This window comes from Aphelocoma coerulescens, chromosome 1A, assembly GCF_041296385.1.
Source record: "Aphelocoma coerulescens isolate FSJ_1873_10779 chromosome 1A, UR_Acoe_1.0, whole genome shotgun sequence".
NCBI classification, from domain to species: Eukaryota; Metazoa; Chordata; class Aves; order Passeriformes; family Corvidae; genus Aphelocoma; species Aphelocoma coerulescens.
The window spans coordinates 23996801-24016786 of NC_091014.1; the positions used below are offsets into that span (position 1 = coordinate 23996801).

A 19986-nucleotide genomic window follows, 5' to 3' on the forward strand; every position below is an offset into this window, starting at 1 on the left:
AGGAAGGAGGGGGAACTGCTCCCCTAGGAGCAGTGCTGTCTACAACACAATTTATATTCCTGCCCCAACTGATAATTTGCATTAACACTTTCCACAGGACTCTTTCCTAGACGATGTTATTACATCTCCTAATAGACGTGATTCACATGCACGGAACTGTTGCCATCCTGTGATGAGAGAACTGACATTCAGAGACATATTTAATTTTCTGGTGTCAGATGGGGCATCATCATCAAAACCGTGATCAGGTCCTTGGTTTCTCATTGCTAATTCAATTTCTAATGAGCTGCTTGTCATTTGAGTGAGGATAATGATAGAAACAGAAGGATCTATTCTGTAACTGTCCTAATACAAAGCTGTATTTGTTATCTTTTCATTCATCGAGGTATGGATGTGTGCCTAATTTGCAAAGCATTTGGTCCAGTGATCAGACTAGCACCGCACATATGGATTTACCTCCAAGGCCAGTTTAAACAGAGGAAGTTTAGGAAGAAATGTGAAAGAATGGTATTGTGTCAACAACCACAGAAGTAGTCCCCTTCTACCCATGGTGTGGTGGTAATGGGAAAAAATAAATTGCCTACTTTTTCAAGTTAAGACCCATTTAAGTTGTAGGACAACATTTAGAACATTCCAAATTCAAATAATTCATGAAACGCCCCCAGTTTCAATGATCTCTCCCATTTCAGTGCATCAACTTAATCTTTTGTGTCTCATCTTTTTTTCTTTATATCCCCAATAATCCTTGCTTCACGTCTTACCCCATTCCCACTTAGCACTTTTTGATTGATAAAAAGGAAAAATATTAAAAAATTAAAAACTTATATGGCTACATTGTGGATAATCCAAGGCCCATGTGAAATTATATCTCTTCACTGGTAATGAGCACAACAGATCTTAAAAATCAAGGTGCAAGAAACTCCCTAGTAAGAAGGCAATCTGCCCCTTCATAAATGTTCATTTTAATGTCAAATGACTAGAGGATGCCTTGCACTAGCAGGTTTTATAAGACAGTCAAAAATTTTGATTGGGTTAGATGATAAACATCAAATCCTTCTTTGAATCTTACTATATCTTGCTAAGTCAGTGTTACATGTTACCTGTTTCCTGAGCCACTTCCTTATTTCCTCTCCTCAGTGATTGCTTTCTTCTCTCTTTCTAACAATTTTTTTTTGACTGGGCCTGGCATTGGAGTATCTGAACCCACTTAAACTTTTTAACACTGTTGTCAAAGCAAGTCTTTCAGCTTTGGAAACCCTACCCCTATGATATTCCTGCAGCTGTGATATTTCTCCACTGTTGCATAAGGCAGCGTGGTTTAAAATGTGGTTTAAAATGTGTGTAGCCATGGGCAAGGTGCCAAAATCTACAGGGTTTAGGCTGTCCCCAGCTAATTGAACTCTGCTAAACTGGCAAGTTATCAGAGTAACTGGGGTTTGACATCTCAGCAACCTTGTAATAGCATTGATGTAAATCATGCAAAAGTTAAGGCCATGGGCATAAAAGGGAATAGTTTTGAGTTATTTGGGGATTTTTTTTGTATTTTTATGCCTTTCCCACTGGTAGTTTCCTATTGTGCTTATAATTACTTGTTTGAAAACTTCCTTTTACTCCTGTGCTCTGAGATGTTTGAGCAGCTCAACAACCACAAAAGTCTCCACTGACCACCCGTGAAAGTGAGGTCAGTGTGGAGCTTGAGCATCTACAATTTCCCCTACTCCTGTGAGGAGAGATCAGTATTCCTTAGTATGGCACAGGCAGTATAATCATACCTTGGGATTCATCCTGCAGAGTGGGGCAAGGCAGCTTCCACCCCAACCCTTTTCAGGAGATAGTACAGCCAGGTAGTCTTTGCTGGAAGAGGCACGTGGGAGGTACATGGCCCAGTATTTCCCTGGAGAATCCAGGTGATGCCAGGACTCCATAAACACCGCTGATGGAAGGGTCTCAGTGCCTTAAAAGTGCAGCGGTTAATCCTGACTCTGAGAGAGGAGCTGGGCCATTTATCACTCCCTCGGCCTTTCCTCCCCGTCCTGCAGAGACAGGGCTGCTGCCCAGATGCCTGGAATCTCTTGCTTGTTGCAGTTCCTAGGGTATGTGAAAGATTCCCCAGCCAAAGTGTAAAGGAGCTCACAAACACAGCTGTAAAATAAAGTGCCACGGTGTCATAAATATCTGTTTTTAATAGTGCACACAGTATTAAATTTCTGTCCTGAATGAACCAATTATTTACAGCCTCAAAACCAAGTTAATGACATCTTCTGTCTAGAAATAAGCATATTTCTATAGTTTCAATGCACTCACAGCAAATGTTTTCAACCTTTGTTATTGCTCAGAAAATTTAATTATGTTGTGATTCAAAATTTTCATCCCTTTTAGGTAGTGAAGGACAACAGGCAGGACCATCAAGTCCTTTAATTTCTCATTTTTTAAAATATAATCTGTTTTATTTTGTAATTATCCTCAGCAATGGCATTAGAATGTGCTCAGGATCATCGCTCTGCCCCAGCTGTGCTTGGTACTTTTGCATGTGAGAGTCTGACAGGTGCTTCGTTGCTGTCACTGATTTTGTTTTTTAGTATCTGTGGCTATTTCTACAGAAGTGATTAGGAAATATTTTTGGATAATGAACTTGGAGTGTAAGCTATATGTTACTCCTCAAAATTGTTTTCCAGTGCCAGACATCCCATTATCTGTGTTTTAATGGAACATACATCCTCTTCAGCTGCACTCTGGGAGGTGTTATCTGTAAGGATCCAAGGGAGTCCATTTGGTCATGGACAAACATCATGATGATATACAGCAGGCCTGGTCCACACCAAAAAAAAAGGGATAATAAGCCTGTTTTCCAGAAATGGCTATCTTTAGATCTTTACATCATCTTGTGTTTTCCAAGGCTTGTTACACTTCAATATCTGTTGGAACAAAGGGGAAGAAAGCCATAGGGGCTTTCTATTTTTATTATCGCACAGATGACTTGGTTAGCATGCAAATCCAGTATCTCTGTGCACTTCCTGTTTATCTTATCCTCAGGCTATACAGGGTATCATAGCATGCTGGCCAACAATGTAGGGGATTCAACAGGAAAGATTTTTAGACTGACTTGGTGATACTTGACTTGTACTTTGAAGTACAACTTAATGGGCACATGTGATTAAAAGCTTTCATGATTGTAGATGGAGCTTGAGTGTGTGATTCAGGTGCAAAAATACAGGAAAGAGAACCCAATATAAATTGTTTTATTGCAGCTGTCACAAATTTTATATTATCACAGTTATGAAGAACTGGATGTACTATTTTTATTTTTACATTTGAGATTGAAGATAATACTATTAGCAGTATCAACACTAATGTCTCCTTGTGGTAAATGCAGAAATTGAGAGTTAAAAATATACTGAGAAGGCAAAACAAAAATATAAGCTGAACTTAAGGACAGAGAGTAAATAGTGATCACTTATCTTTACCAATTAAAATTATTTGTACTGTTATGTACAGGTACTGTGATGGCAAAAACTAATGCAGCATAGCTCAAAGGGAAGCCTAAATACAAAATGTTAAGTGAATCATATGTATTAAAAATGGAAAGAAACATATTCTCATATCTGATGATAAAAATCTTCAGAGCTTGCAAACATTCCAAATGATCTCTATTTTGTATCTGTTGCTACTTTCAAGGAATAAATGGCACTATCTGTACAGTATAAATAAAGCAGAAAAATAAACGTCTGCTGAATCAAGCTGTATCAGACTGTATTTACATCATATAAACTTAACAGTAAGTGTCTACTGGATCAGTTCCCTGCTGTAATTTTGGAGGACAAGGATTCATTGTATTACTTGTGGCTATAGAAGGGCTGTACATTAACTTTAAATTTACCTGCCTTACAAAAATAAGCAAATGAGCTTAAATATATATATATACATAATCGGATGTAAAACTACTCCCTAGCTGCAGAATCTGTCACTTTCAGAAAGTGGCCAGGAACTATGGAAACAACTTTTTTATAGAGGTAAGCTTTAAGACCCTTAAAGCTGTGTGCTGAGGTGATGTGTTACAAGGGGGACTGCTTTACAGTATGACTCTTGAGACCACTTATGCATGTGTGAGTGTGAGAGTTGGTGCAATTTACTGACCAAATCCCAAATCTGCCATGTTACGGGAATACAGCTCCACCTATTTAAATCAGGGGTCTCCACCTCAACAAAACAAAACTTTCCTTCCCTTAGTACACTGTCCCTGTATTAGAACCAGCTAAAAAGGAGGACATGGCAGTGTAAATACACTGTTTAATTTTGTTTATACAAGCGCAGGGGGTGGAAGATAAATAGGTGGGACACATTTCTGTGAAAATAGGAATTTGATGAAATTAATTCGCTGGAGAATAAAATGAGGGAGATGAAGGAAGAGATGGATCTTATAAGAGAAAATGAAAAACTGAAATGCATTCCCACCTTTTTAATTTTTGACTTCTTGTAACTTTTGCTTCTAACAGGTTTTAGTTATGCAGTGGGCCTGTATGAACACAGGCACATTGTCTTCCTCACAAAGCCTTCACCACTTGTCCAAAATGAAGCTGAGAACTGGACATTAGTCAGCAGGCTAAGGTGATGTGTGGAGATTGGAAAAATGAAGTCGGTCACTTGTTCATAGACGGGGAGGTGGAAGGGGAGATGAAGAAGTAAGGAAAAATGATGGAAGTGGAAAAGAAAGGCTGGAAGATTTTAGTAAGGAATATTCGAAGAAAGGCAGGAAAAGGAAAAGACGGACTGCTTTTGTAAGAGGATGACCATTGCTTGTTTGCAGGACTTGTCAAGATGTGCCAGCAGAACCCAAGATCTCCTTGCATGCAGTCATGTTCGTAAAGCATGTGCACCTACGTAAAGCATGAGACAATCTGGAGAACTTTGGGTTTCAGAGGCTTGTCATTTTCTGGCCATCTGGAGGACCTTTTTGGGGATCTTTTCAAACAAAAATGTAACCAGTTGGAGAAAGGAGTCTAGACATGAACAGGTCCATATATGGTACCTATGTGCAAGACACAGCATTATCTGCATCCTTGGCTAGATGGCTGTAAATTATCCATGGATCCAGGAAGCAGATGCATTGATTGCAGTTGAATATGTGACTGTAACAGGGCATTTTCTTAGCACTTTCATAGCAGTTGTCTCTAAATCTGTCAAAAATAACCTGGAAAGATACTGAGAATTTCTGCTGGGTATCTGTATTTTTCTTCAAAGGTAGTAAGATATCATGCATGAACAAGCCAGGATTGGATCTTCGATTCCTATTTCAGCTTGCACTGCCATCAATATTGTTGTGTGGTGAGAAAAAACCCACAAATATCCCATCTGAAACAACAACAAAAAAGTCTAGGTCCTTCAATGTTACTTGGTGAAAGATTTGAAGACACAAATCCCTATTTGAAATCCACCAGTGTTGTGTCATAGCATTTTTACCAGAGCCCTTGTAAATCAGGCCTTGATTTTTCTTTCGTTTTATAGTGTAGTGTGCAGCCACTTGGACATTAGCCATACTTTTCACTTCAGCAACTTGCCTGTGGCTGAATTACTGTCAAACCCTTAAATGTTCCATAGGACTTTTCTCCTCAGATCTTCTATGCTCTGTGTAGAAAGCCTTTGCTCAGCAGAGGCAACGGCGACCTTGAACCAAGCAACAAATAGTCAGTGTGGTGTTTACACTTACAAATATCCCAGAAAATGTGTGGTCAGGATGATGGAGAGGGACAGGATGATCCCAGCTTCCCCAAGCCCCAAAAGGGGCAGAGACCTTGTTACGGCTGACAGAGCAAGGCTAGATCTTACATTCCCAAGTGGAATAAACTGAAGCAAATCTACGTCAGGTAGCATCTCTTTGAACAAGAGAAGTCTTGCTAGATGTACAAGTGCTGCCATTGTCTGGCATATGGCAGTCACTTTGCTTGCCAAAAATTGGACTGTGCTACTGCACTGACTCTCTTCCAGTATCTGCAGGACCATACTCCGTAGTGTGGAGATGGTGGTGCTGTTATTTGGGGGTTGAGAGCTTACAGGCAGCTCTGAACCACAGTCAGACCTCTCCACAATCAAATTATTGTCTAGAGTTTGTCTAGTCAAAACTAGAAATGACTGTGAACTTGAGGGCTGATATTCAGTCCTTCACACCCTAGGAAATAACTCAAGTGCCCAGGCTGGAGGAGCATGGAAGATGGCATACCAGATACAAAATGTGGTAATTGCAGCATTGTCTAGACAGACGCTCTGCTCCAGACTGGCTCCTGTGGAGTGACAGATCAGTCATTTCAATTACTTGCATCTCTACTGAGTTTTAATTAACAGAAGTGTGAGGAGCAGGTGTTAACTTGTTTTATAGATTCATTATAGTCCCTCGGGCTCCCTAGACACAGTTAGATATAGTTACCAAACATTTAGAAGTTCCTGCTTCTTACCCTTTTCATCTCATTTACAAACTTGTATTTGTAGCAGGTATTTATTCACATTAAGGATATTATTTTGAAGCCAGGCATTTAAACTGCAGGAGCTGAGGACAAGTCCACCAACAGCACTTCAGTGGGGAAGGATGTGGTTTGCCTGCATCTAACTTGTGGAGGTGTTGCCAGCTCCCTCCTGGCTCCAGCTCTCCATTTGCTTTTCCCCTCTATGTCTTCAAGGATGCTACCACTCACCCCCGTCATAACTGCTATCTCACAGCTACCCCACTCAAACCATCTGAAATTGCACAAGTTAGTTTACATGCTACAATTCACAGAGGTCTCTTCTATACTGTTTTGTTTTGAACTAAGTGAGGTAGAGAGCAATTACACGAACAGCTATAAGCCACACACAGAGCGGTAGTGTTGGGGGTGTATTTGTGTGTGAGGTGCAGAGAGATGCTCAGGGCACTAAATCCTGCATAGAGCCAAAATTGGGAACGTAACCAAGGTTAGACTAATTTTTTGATGCCTATTAGACGTTTTTCCGGCATAGTGGTCAGCAGTTCCTAAGTTACTTGGGTTCGCCATGCACTTCTTGTACAGAAATAAGTGCTAGAAGCTGGGGCCCTCAAACACCAGCCAGGTACCTATCTCTGATATGACCTCTAAACTTGAAAAAGAATCTCTATTTCTGGAGTTTGGTGCCTCTGAGCTTGGCTTTTCTCACAGAAACAGAGGCATTCACCTAGCCCTCTTGTAAGGCAACAGGTGGAGATTTGTTCTTCATTTACCCAAATGAAGGGTCTTAAACCTGTATACCCTATACTATCATGAAATGTTCTGCTCACCTGCAGGACTGGCTTCCCTCTGACCCAGTGTTAAACTGTTAAACACACAAGCAGCTCCAGGAACAGATGCTGAGAATGTTTCACATTATCCATGCTGGAAAGCATGTTCTGGTGATGGCAGTGGTGGCCTTGTGATCAAGATCCTGCAGTAAAGGAGCAGGAGGGGGACGTAAAAACCTCTCTTACCTGCATAATGAATCCCACAGCCATATCTCTGTTGAACATTGACATTCTTCTCTCAAAATTTTATGTACCGATCAGAAAAATCTGAGTTGCTTTCGGTTCCCTTTACAGAAAGCAATATTGTAGAAATAATAGACACCTATAGAGAAAAATTCAGATTTTGGTCTTTCTGTGACAATTACAAAGAACCCTAGTGTGACCACAATCATAATTACAATGCCTCTGTTAAATATGTAGAGTTAAGGAGGAAACCAGGTTTTGGTGCCTGAAAACAGTCTCTAGAAGCTGTTGACCTTGACTTTCAGGCTGGCCTTGATCTAACCGGCGAGCTTTGAGTATGTCTGCAGGCTCTGCTGTATGCATTTCACAGCTGAAGGTGTGTTATTTTGATAACTCCATCAGAGCTACAGTGCTGAACTGTTCTAGGGACTGAGGAGACGTGCATTAAGAGGTTACTAGACCCTGATTCCTTGTTATTGCACAGAAATGATGCAATGTAGAATTTAGGGAACAGTAATGGGTGGAGCAGTAAGACCTGTTACGATTTAACCTTTTACCATCAGCAGTAAATCCCCTTGTATGTATGTGTTCTATAAGAAGTGGGCAGGACACAGTGTCAAAGGATGTTGAAACAGGATTTTACAGTAGCTAATAGATACCATTTGCTGTAAAGAGAGCTCAGCAAAGGCCCTGAGCTGAAAAAAAAACCACACCTATCAGTCCACACAAATCATGTTTAAATTGTAATCACCCCAGTGAAAACTTTAGTAGAACACAACTGTGATTCTCTGTTTCAAAGGAAGCCATTTGTGGGCTAGATCATGCTGGGTGCTGCATTGTCTAATGACTTGCAAGGTCAGGTTTTCACGGCTTAAAGTGTTTTCTGTCCTGTTAAGATAAATAGGGGTTGGCAGGTTTCTTTGAATACATTGAAGGCATTAGAGCTATCATACCTAAATTCTTCTGTAAATGTAAAGAAACTTTGGAGCTGGCATATGGAAGTAAAGGAAAAATACCATTCAGAAGTAATAAAACTCTGTTAGATGATTCTGTTAGATGATCTGTTAGATGATTTGACAGCTGTCTGGGGAGGCTACACAATCATTATCAGGCAGAGCAGAAATACAACTTCAAGCTTCTTAGTCCCACAGTATCGTAACAGAAATATGGAAGTCGATAATGACAAGAACAAAAGAAAATATAGAATATGTTTTTGAAACATGGCAAGTGAGAAACTCTGCCGAAGACAGATCTGGTCTTCAATGACCATAACCCATATAATTTACTAACTTTAAAGGGCTCCTGACAACTTTAATTGCACCTGCTTGATCTGCAGTGAGCTCTTTCATAACTGCCCTTTGTCAAGAGGTCTGAGTAATTTTTATTCCTCACTCAAGGATTTTAGCTCTGCAGTCTTGTCTTCACCCAGAATCTACCCAACATCCTTAGAGCAGCACTGGGGCAGGTGGTGCTGGCAGACACTGAGCTGTCTGTTTGAACCACATAGACTGTCACTGCTCAAAACAGATAAAAAAGTCACAATATTGAAAACACCTTCTGCTGTGGAAATGTTGTCCCCACAGTGAGGTATGGGAGGGAAATGCCCACTGCAGTGACTGTGTGAACACACCTCATTGTGTTAGGCAGGAGCATGCAGAGCAAGCAGTTCCCTCCCTTCAGTTCATGCCAGCAAGCAGTGGGAAAACAGTTTGTCAAAAGCTGGGAAAACATCTTGGTACTTGAGTTTCAGCTGAAAGGGAGTGAATCCTGCTCCTCATTAGGGAAGTTCAGTACTAGAGGAAATGAAGGTGAAGCTTAGTAGATGCTGTGTTTCATAAGGACCTTAGCTCAGATTTCATTTAAACATATGCTTGATTTTCAGTTCAGGGCTGCTTAATGTGGTGTCACTTGCCAAGGCTGTTGAACATGCTTGAGGGATTGCAGGAAGGGCTGCCCACAAGTGCCGAGAGCTGGCCAAACAGTAAGATGGAAAAACACAGAAAAGGGAGAAGTCCATCACAACAGAAACTTGCGCTGCAGAAGACTCTGCTGTGACCCTACAGGCTCAACTTGACCATTGAAGTTAATGACTTGAGTAGTTTTCTAGAATGCTTAGCTTCAGGTTCTGGTCTAGGCTGAGATGTAGCACTATTTTTAGTACAATCTAATCACAGGTGAGTAAGCCTAAAATGCACAGTGTCTTTTTATTGTGTAGTCAGAGCTTTTCTGTTCAATGGATAGTGTGAAGGCACCAGTAAATCAGTTTATGTACCAGCACCAATAAATAGGTATGCCTGCATTTTACACAGACTGGTCTGGTATTTTGAAGATTTACACAGGTAAAGATGGCAGTGGAGTTTGAAAGATGGATTTTTGCATAGTAAAGGCAAGCTCCATGAAGAGCTAAGTGCTAGTGCAAACTAACTGCTTAACACAATGCAGCTGTTTCAAATTCATCAGAGAAAATCATTGCCCTAGGTAAGAGGCTTGCTCTACCCCTGCTGTGTGCTAGTGCTGTTGGGATTGACAAAAACATATTTTGAAGATTCACACTGAATTTGCAACAACTATGTCTCAGATTTACAGAAGTTGCTAGTCTGAAAAAACACAAATTTCTAAGGTCATCTGAAAGAAAGGCTGATGTGGAGTAGAGCAGGTACAGATAGTCAGGGAGCTAAAACAAGCCAGATGCAAAGCGAGCAGGCAAACAAGAAGGTAACACCATATTTTTCATGTGACCCTACAGAGATTTGTTCAGCAGTTTGAGTCTACAGCAAATAGTTCACTGCACCTCTAAAAATTGCTTTACTCTAAAAGAATAATCTGAAAGATCCCTGGACTGCAGTCAACTTAATATCACACATATCTGCATCTTCAAAGCATTCTCTTTGGCTTAACATAGCAACAGAAGCATAACTATTAGTGGTTGTTTCAACCTTGAGGTAATTTGATGCCTCGCTAACCTACCCACTAAGCAAATAAACTTACTTTGATGTCCCTTTAATGTGTCACAGAAGAGAAAAATAAAGGCCTTGTATTTAACTGTGTGAAAGAGATTATTCTAAAGATTATAATTTTCAAATTAATACTAAGACTAAATACTATATTTGTAGTCCATTCTTTCAGCACCCTGAAATCTGGCAACTCTGATGACAAAGATGAATTATCAAGGCATTTCCCTACAAAAAGGGAAATATTTTTTATTCCAAAGTCAGTCAGTTATTCTGAAGATATTTTTTAGGATGGACTTGGTTATGGTGGCCAGGTGCCAATTCACTAACCCAATTCACTGTTCAACATCTACACAGTCATATGAGAGGTGAGAAGTTGCAAAATCGTGCTCCAGCTTCAGCTAAAGGGATGCAAGAATAACTGAGACTACTGCTCTGTATATCAGCGTATTTATTTTGCAACACAGTCCCATTCTTTCTCCACCTGTAGCTTAAAGTATACCCTAGTTCTGTTCTAAGCTCCACATGCTGCCGGGCAGACATTGAGCAGGAAACTCCACTTCTCAGAGTACTTGTTTCCCAGCCTGAATATTTCAATCCTACCACTAATTCCAGGGCCACTCATGTCTGTATTACGAGGTGGAACTTAACTTTACAACTCAGTCCTTGGCTATTTTAATGGTAAGTAATGGGACTAAGGTAAATATATGGACTATAGGAACACTTTATTATTTATTCAGGCAAAATGTCACAGCAGATACAGTGATTCTGGAGTAAACTGTAGATAGCAACATGTGCTCTCACTGGAATTCAAACACAGTAATTCTTTTACTGTCTTAATCCATAAATTTTAATGCATATGAACAAGCAATCCTTGCATGTCAATCTAAACTCTCGCCTTTCACATACCTAGATACTAGATATATTTTAAAGTTAAATAACAAAAATGTAGCTTAGTATCCTTTGTTTATTCCTAAGACTACATGTATCATACATAGTGTTGGAAAAAGCTTATTCAAAGAATTCATTTAAATAAAAATCAATTTGCAAATTGTACCAATGACTTTGTACAGACATATTAATGTACATAGACACGTAAAAAATAGAAAACACACAGGAAAATATACACTTAATACATTTGAAAAATATTAAGGTTTGGAAAACATTAAGACATCTGGGTGTACAGCACATGTAAACCATTTCGTGGTGAAACCAGCACTGATGAATTGCACATTCACTGATATCCACTACAGTATAACAAAGTCAGCTCTTTCCTTTTCATCACTAAACTGATGCTTCAGCAATAGGTTTTGGCTAAAAAAACCAAACATAAAAACCCAGTTAATGCCTTAAAAACATTTGTGTATGAAACAATAACAGTAACAGCATGTGGATTTAAATGAGCTACAAAAAAATCTTATCAAAAGCAGAACTGTAATACACCTCTCATCGATCATCTTAATACCAAAGACATCTGGCTGTATTTTGCATCTGCTAGTATTAATGATGATATTCTATCCTTCAGCTTTAAGGTTGTGCAGCCCTGGATTTCCAGACCCAAGAGAATATATCATTTGCATACAATTATATTCTTTAGATAATCATATTGCTCAAAACCAAATGCTGATATTTTCAGTATTTATGCACAGCTCCTGACCCATCTTTCATGTAGATCTCCATGCCAGGGAAAATCTTACACTGAAATTTGGGGATATTTGCTGTAAGCAATCAGCAGCATAGTATACAGAAACAGAGGTAATCATACCATCTCACTAATTTTAAGTCACTGTCTAAATCCGGAGCTTTTTCAATATAGTGAAAGGTGTCTTAAATTAGATATGCCAGATCCTATTTTAGAGGATACTCTCTATCACCTAGAATGCCAAACTCCATATTGCATGACAATATCCTGTTATATCTTTACATATTTTATCTGAAGGAGCACAAATTCACAAAACTATAGCTGGGCATACAGACTGTTAAGGATCTTAGGCAAATACTAAATGTTGTGTCATGAATTTCTAGCCCGACTTCTATATAGAGTAACCCCTCTGTGTGCTACTAAGGCAAATAAGATGATGATTAGTTCAGTGCTATAATTTGTTTATTCCCTGACATTGTTTGTGGCTTCCTTTAACGAAGCAGAAGCTAGTGGAGGATTGTATGTAAAACTGTGACAGGGAAGCATGACACAGAGCTCAGCAGACCCTTTGTTAGACTTGCCCTTGCCTGGTTAAAACTCCCTTCTCTAATGCATGGTGGGAGAGTGGCCTTGATTGCCTGCTGCATGACTGGATGAATAAAAATCCGTAACTGGATAATTTGTAGGAACAACAGTCTTACGGGTTGCCACTAACCTGTCACCCAGCTGCTAATCCTGGACCATGCGTGGCTGTGAAAGAGTGAGCTGCCAGCACTGTGGCAGGGCACCAACACACAGCCTCTCCCTGGGGTGCCACCCACAGAAGGTCTGCAAACCCTGGGGATGTAGCTGGGCGACAGCATGAAACTGCAGCTCAGAGAAGGTCTGAACTGAAACCAGCACTCAGAGAAGGTCTTGTCCCTGCCAAGCAAGAGATGCTGGCAGTATATTCTGCTGCCATCACATCACATCACACACTTCCTATGACAGATTAATTACCAGATCCTGAAATCCTTATGTGCGCTTGCAAGAGGGGTTTTTCTTATGTTTGTGGTACTGACTTCACACGTTGGCAAGTATTTTATAAAAAATTATGACAGAAATGGCACTTCCATCCAGGAAGAATACTTGCTTGGCTTACAGGCCAAGGTAGACACTGAAGAGCTTATCTAAGCATTCTTCCTGCATATGGGCACTCTCCTAAACTGGGACCATAAATAAAGTTAACAAATTCACTATATTTACATGTTACATTGAGACATTTACAGTCTCAAGTGTAGGTAACCTATCTCCCTATTACCTTCAGAACATGCAAAAAAATAGAGTAGGTATATAAAAAAATAGAGAAGAGATGTGTTTTCACTAAAACCACTAGAGTTCAAAACTCGACGTCACCAGTAAAATGCTAATAGAGATTTTCAGATTCTATAAACGAAGTGTCTAAACAGAAAAGGTTTGATATGGAAGAGAAACCTGTCCACATAAATTAAACTCTTTAAAATGGAATGTAGTCAGTTTCTAAATACATTCAAATAGTACAGTGTCTCTATAAATAGAAAACTAGATAGTGCTGAAGACCTAAAGCAGCCCTTTCCAAATGTTCAAGTGAATATATAGGTCTCTTTTTGCTATCAATAATACACACTTGCTTGAACTACAGCTGTTCTAGTCTTTGGCAACAGTTCAAGTAACTTCCCCTCTTCTCTCCTTTGCAACCCTCCATCTTCCATTTTCACACAGCAGGGCCACCAGGGCATAACTTAATTTCATAAGGTTTTTGGAAAAACACCACATGTCCCAAACTCTCTTTGTGTGCGTGCAGTCAATCAAGGAAGCATATCACAAATCCACCATGATCCTTCAATTGTCACTCAGGCAGTGGCACTTCTCTAGTCTCAGTACTATATCCAAGAGAGGCTATGTGCTGACAACCTCCCTCCTACTTGCACAGAGCCTGCTGAGAAGGATTTCAGAATAAACTTGATTTATTGGACCTTGGACATGATACGGGGACCGAGAATTTGTTGCATAGTCCTGCAGTTGTGATGGTTTGCTTTGACTGCCGAAATATTTCCCCCGTGTATAGCGCCTCGATAACGTCATTGTTATGTGTGGCCTTTCTTCAGAGGGATTGGATTTCACCACCTGCAAAAGAAATGACATATGTGAGTGCTTTCTGCCTGCACCTAGAAAGACAGATACACAGCTGTGTGTGCAGAAATGCTGAGGCAGTTGTCCATGACACAGGTACTGATACTATTACCTTGAGGTGCAAGTTGCTCATAAAGAGTATTTTAATAGCAAACTTGTTATGTTACAAATTAAAGTGCAAGAACATAAGTTTTGAAATCCTCATGCATAGGCCCATTATACTCGGTTGCTTGACTCTGTAATGCCTTTGTGTATTAGACTCTGTTCTCTTCACTAGAGACAATTTACCTAAAACAATAAAATTCATACTCAACAGCTTGTCCCTGTATTTTTAGCATGTGAAAAAACAAACTCATGACTGCTTCAAATTGCAGAAAGGTTTAAATCTTGCTCTGATACCAAGCACTTGAGGCACTTATAACATGTCTCAGCTATGAGCCCAGTGAGAATGCCTCACTCTGAAGCCTTGATGCAAACCTGGCCCAGCCCCATGTTGAGATGAAAACCCTCATGTGTTGTGTTTCTCCAAGAAGGGAGTTACGGTGCAATTTAACATCCCTCTCCCCAGGACACCACATTGACATAACAACAACAACATGATTCAGTAACTTAGTGCCAAAGAATGCTCCACCTTGGCCCCTGAAATATGTATAAAGCTCTGGGATTATCGTGTTCAACTCGTATGGAAAAATACCATGCTCATGGGACTAACAAGTGAGAAAGTGAAAGGTATGGTTGTCAGGAACTTAATAACTGGGGGATGGGGGGGTGGGTGGTCTCCTGTGAAATGCTGAAGGTCTTGTCTCAGTGAATACTCAATCACTGATGAATAATGAAGCAGCTTTGGGAGAGACAAAACTTTAGAACCTTGCACATATGCGGGACAGAGGACCTCAGCCCAGGCAGTGGCAAACCCAGAGAAAGCAGAAAAGGCGGTTAACTTATTTTGAAAATAGTATATATATGCTGACTTGATAGTTCTGATGCCCATTAGTTATCCTGCTATATCAATCACAGCAGACACTTAAAAATGCAGAATTCATTTACTGATGCACATATTTATGCAGAAGCATGTTAGCATTTAAAAATATAATGTATATTTACTGTCACCGAACAATCAGAATAAATGTTCATATGCAGTGAAGCTCATAATAAATGAAATAAATCATATAAAATTAAATGTGACTGAAGAAATAACATGTGCAAAGGCTTGAAAGACTGAGCAGAGAGACTATGAGGGAGCTGGCTGAACTGAAAACAGACTAGGAATTATCCATGTAGAAAATTAATATATCCTCTGATCAATTTCATACAGCTAAGCCAAGGGCTATTATTTGTTTTCATGCAATTACTGTAGGTTCATTTTTCTTAATTAGTGCCTTAGATCTTACAACTATTTCAAAATGATGCCACCTTGAACCAATCCCCCAAACTGCATTCCTGTTAGGCATAATCTCCCAGGAATGCAATCTAATGTTCGCCCAGCACCCAGCCACTGATTAAGATACAAAAATCCCAAGGTTGCTCATTCCTATGATGTGATTATGATTTCACTGCCATTAAAATACAAAATAAATCTGAATTAAAAAATGGCTTCTATAATAATTTTATAGTGCTGAACAATCTCCATGAGCATTTTCAAAGAATGAGGTAAACAAAAAAGTTTTCATGTGTACATAAAACCAGAAATATGTTTGGGCAGTAAGTGCCAGGGTCATGCAAGGTATTTTGTCCTAGCTCAGTGTAATCCCTTTGAAAGTCCAGATTCCTCAGAATTCTGAGTAAAGATTGTGGAGTCTACAGAGGTGGAGATTTCTATGCTATCAGGGTCAGCTGAGACCCTCTGAAATGAGTTGGTGGGAACTCAATTTTTCAGGCCATTCAGGGGAAATAGCTTTCTCTTCAGCCAGCTAGTGGGAACTAAATGGGAACTGCTGAAGGCATTTCTGTTCTTGTTTTCTGACTGCACAGAATGGCCAGTCCTCCATTCCTGCACAGCCGTGCTTGAGCTCAGATGGCATTTACAGAGGGGTGCCATCTTCTGACATTTTGGGAATGTCAGTTTTTAAGAGAAAGAAAGTGAAAGTACAAAGCACAAGATTTAATCTGTCTCGTCTGGTTTCAGAAAACATGAAAAGTGCTGGGGTTTTACACAGTGTTCTTGGCTCGGTCCTTGGGGGCAAAATGCCATTTTCCTGGTGCAAACTGCTTCAGCACCTAATGAAACTCCACTTGCCAGGATGCAGAAATAAGCTGATGACAAAACTATTAAAACTAATGAAGTATCAAAAGAACTCAAGGACTTTCTTTTTGCTTTCCTCAAGGATCAAGTCTGATTTTTGGTCCATGATGGATTCTACTGGGGATATCTATGGCTCTTTCAGGCACAATGACCTCTCAAGCCTCATTAATCACAGCTCTGCGAGCCAAATTCTCCCCTGATCCTCCCCAGAAACACAGATTCTGTTGAGATTCCTTGGGCAGAGAAGCAAGACCAAATGTGCACATGAGCTCATAGAAAATAATGGAGGAGTACATGAAAAATGCTGATGGCCAATTACGCCCTGCTGTTTTTCCACCCAGTTCCATAAAAAAACATTTGAAATATTCAATTTTGATGCTCACTGTTTCACTCTAAAGTGAAATTTCACTCAAAAGTGGAAATTGCAACCATCAGCAATGACCCACAAAAACACCAGCATCTGGGTTCTAGATAAAGAATGGTCAATACAGCTGTCTGGGTAAAATGGACGGAGGCATTTGCTCCATGGGACTATTTATCAATCACATAAATTTCTACTCTGTGACTTACTCCCTCTTTTCCGCCTTCATTTGGGCTGAGCTGTGTTTGTGCCTCTCAAGTATTGAGCAGAGTAGATTAAAGGACTGGTTAACTAACCACACCTGCTGATGTTGGCCCCAAAGCAGGATAGAGGCCATGGCACGGGCCTGAAAACATGTGAGCTGCTGGGGAGCCTGAGGCAGAAACCAGCTGGGAGGTTGACGCACGGCACGTGAGCTCATGTGAGTCTGATAACACTCCCAAGAAAATTCTATACGTTTTAGTCAAGAAAGCAAGACTACAGGTGTGAGCGGGAATCAGCAATTTACACTTCTGTTTGTACAGTGGATCACTGTAACTATTCCAGATTATTTTTTCTCAGACATAGGAAAACAGATACATAGCATTAAGATTGGTCCTTCAATTTTAAGCTCCATTTTAATTGTACTTATGGTTTGATGTGAGTGTGCTGAGCTGCTCAGTTAGGAAGGCATCAGTCAAAAACCTGTGAGACTGAGTAAAAAGAGAAACTGAGTCCATGCAGAAGCAGCAGAGATACATAACACATAATAAATAATACAAGAACCTGGAAACTGTGCAACATCGTTTTATATGAGTATCACCAGGCCAGCAGTTCAGCATGTCCTTGGGTGGCCTTGCACTCTGAGCAGTGAGGGACAAGTGCCACCATACAAATTGTTTTCCCCACGATTTGTATTCAGGCCTAACTTTGAGTGACAGATGCTAACCTCACTACATGCCTTTTTGTTTCTAAGACCTGAAAGTCTAAATTTCTTAAATACCTGGGAATGATATAAGTGTAAACCATTACCTCATGGAAATGGCAGCCACACTTCCCTTGCAGGAATTCTTTGTAACGTCCCATGGTGATGACAAAGGTGTCAACCACTTCATAGCCCAAATTTTTTGCTGTATCCAGAATAATCAAGTTTTCATTCCACAAATTTTGCACTTCTGCCTGCATTCCAGATAAAATGTTGCAATGTCTTGTCAGAAGGACTGTTTAAAGGTTACTGTGTCATGAAAATAAATAGCAAAACTGCATTTTGAATAAGCAATTATGTTATACTACAGACATGAATTACTATAAATTCACTCTTGAAAATAGCTACTACTCCAAGACTGATATAGGGTTTCTTCAGAAATCATAATTACTTTTCAGTACATGTGCAGCTTCCTTTATAGGAAGATTTCATGATTTCATGATTTAAAATATAATTCCTGGGTAATGGTTTTTAACTTGTATTTAGCTAATGAGGTGTAATCCAGAAAAAAATTCCAATTATAAAGTTGTCTGTAACAAATGGTGAAACCGCTCCTTTAAAGAAAAACTCAGCTTCTAATCAAATTCATTGAGGCAGTTGTTTAAAAGGGAGTACAGGACCATGGGTATCTTAAATATGGTCATACTGAAGAACAGATTATTGTTTCTGAATATAGTTCAGGAAGACCAAGAATAGAAAAAAAGTTAGCCATAAAGTTGGCAAGGCAGTGGATTCGACACAGCAGACAAAAGGCCTGTGAGAGTAGCTGGGGTAATCCTGAAGCCTACAGCATACAAACCACATGGGTAATTTGGCATATGATTCCAATATTGAAAGGGAAATGAATGTTGGTTATGCACTGTAGTTGATTTCTGGAGCTTTTTAAATTTATTGAACAAGAAAAAGAAAAAAGGTAATCCTGGGAAGCCTTTAATACTTTATCCTTGCCTCACATACCCTGGATTGAAGTTCTTCATTCTAGGACTGAATTTTGCTGAAAACTATGACAGGAGCTATGAAAATGTTTCTTCATGTTGATGACAACAATTTCCTTAATTCATTCTATTTAGGTCATGAAGGTAAATTAAGAAAATGGTTTGAATCAATAAGGAGACATTCAATAGAGACAAGGCAGATAGGCAGTACTAACTTAGACAGAAAGAATGGGCAAAATCAGACAGGGTAGTCTCTGTAGCAAAGGGAAGGGTGAGAGTAGCAGGAAGCCACATGCTGAATACAGCAGTGTGTTATGGTTGCAAAAAGACGTGGGCGCCAGTCCCCAGTGCACAGGGAGTGCTGTACGTAATCTGTGAAAGGTAATAATTTTCTCTTTTCAACACCTGGCAATAGCTGGAGCATGACACACAGCACTGGTAGGCATCATTTACTCCGTTCTGCCTTCCAGTGCTTCTCATCCATGCATTTTATGTGTGTTCAATTGAGAATCACTGTCCAAATTGTAAACAAAAATAGTGAATTGAGTGAGTTACACAGCGCATTGAAATGAGCACATTTGTTACTCTGAGAGGCCTGGATATGATTTAAACCGACTGTAACATCCTATTAACATGCAAATAACAGGCTGGATTCATCACTACATTCCAGCTGCTCTGTAATGTTCTGGCTTCATAGGTAGGTTAAGATGGATTTATTGAGCTGTGCAAGCCAGATGAGTGAGTCGGATCCAGCAGTAACCATGGAGGAAGCCTGGGGAGGGCCTACACGCAGTGTGGTATGAGGAGCAATCTGCTCATCCCCAGCACGATCTCTCAATTTTGGCAGCTGGATTAATATTGGAGCTTCTTCTGGTTCTTGGGACAGCTGACCAAGTATGGCATCTCAAATGGCTCTCTGATTGCAGCAGAATCCATGAAATAAGGAAATTGGTTTGAATCCCTATTAGTAAGCAGTATGAGCACATACAAACATTAATCTTCCTTGATCCACTTAAAATGTGCTCAGCAGAGGTTGTAACATACTTTGACCAGACAGCAAATTAGTGCTGAAATTACAAGTCTTTCATGAAAATGCACTCAAAATGTACTGTATCTTACCTGTGACAGAGAATGGATTCCATCCACTGGAAGGTGAAAGCCCATCCCTATGGATTTGACAATTACCAGGATATTTGATAAATTTTCCCTGTTTTGCAAATTGAAAAAAAGAACAAGGACACACTTTTTTCTTAACAGACACATCAAAAGACAATGCAT

The 19986-nt window shown here is 39.9% G+C and overlaps 1 protein-coding gene across 3 annotated transcripts in view; it reads right to left on the reverse strand.

Annotated features, from left to right (window-relative positions):
- Positions 1-11119: 11119 nt before the first annotated feature.
- CPED1 (cadherin like and PC-esterase domain containing 1) overlaps positions 11120-19986 on the reverse strand; it is a 142089-nt gene continuing 133222 nt past the window's right edge. For all 3 annotated transcript variants that reach the window (XM_068996560.1, XM_068996553.1, XM_068996567.1), the window contains exons 21-23: positions 19828-19915; positions 17821-17967; positions 11120-14200 (exon numbers count right to left, since the gene is read on the reverse strand). In XM_068996560.1, the coding sequence (XP_068852661.1) occupies positions 13973-14200; positions 17821-17967; positions 19828-19915 (463 nt within the window). In that variant the 3' untranslated portion in view covers positions 11120-13972. The remainder of the gene's footprint in view (positions 14201-17820; positions 17968-19827; positions 19916-19986) is intronic.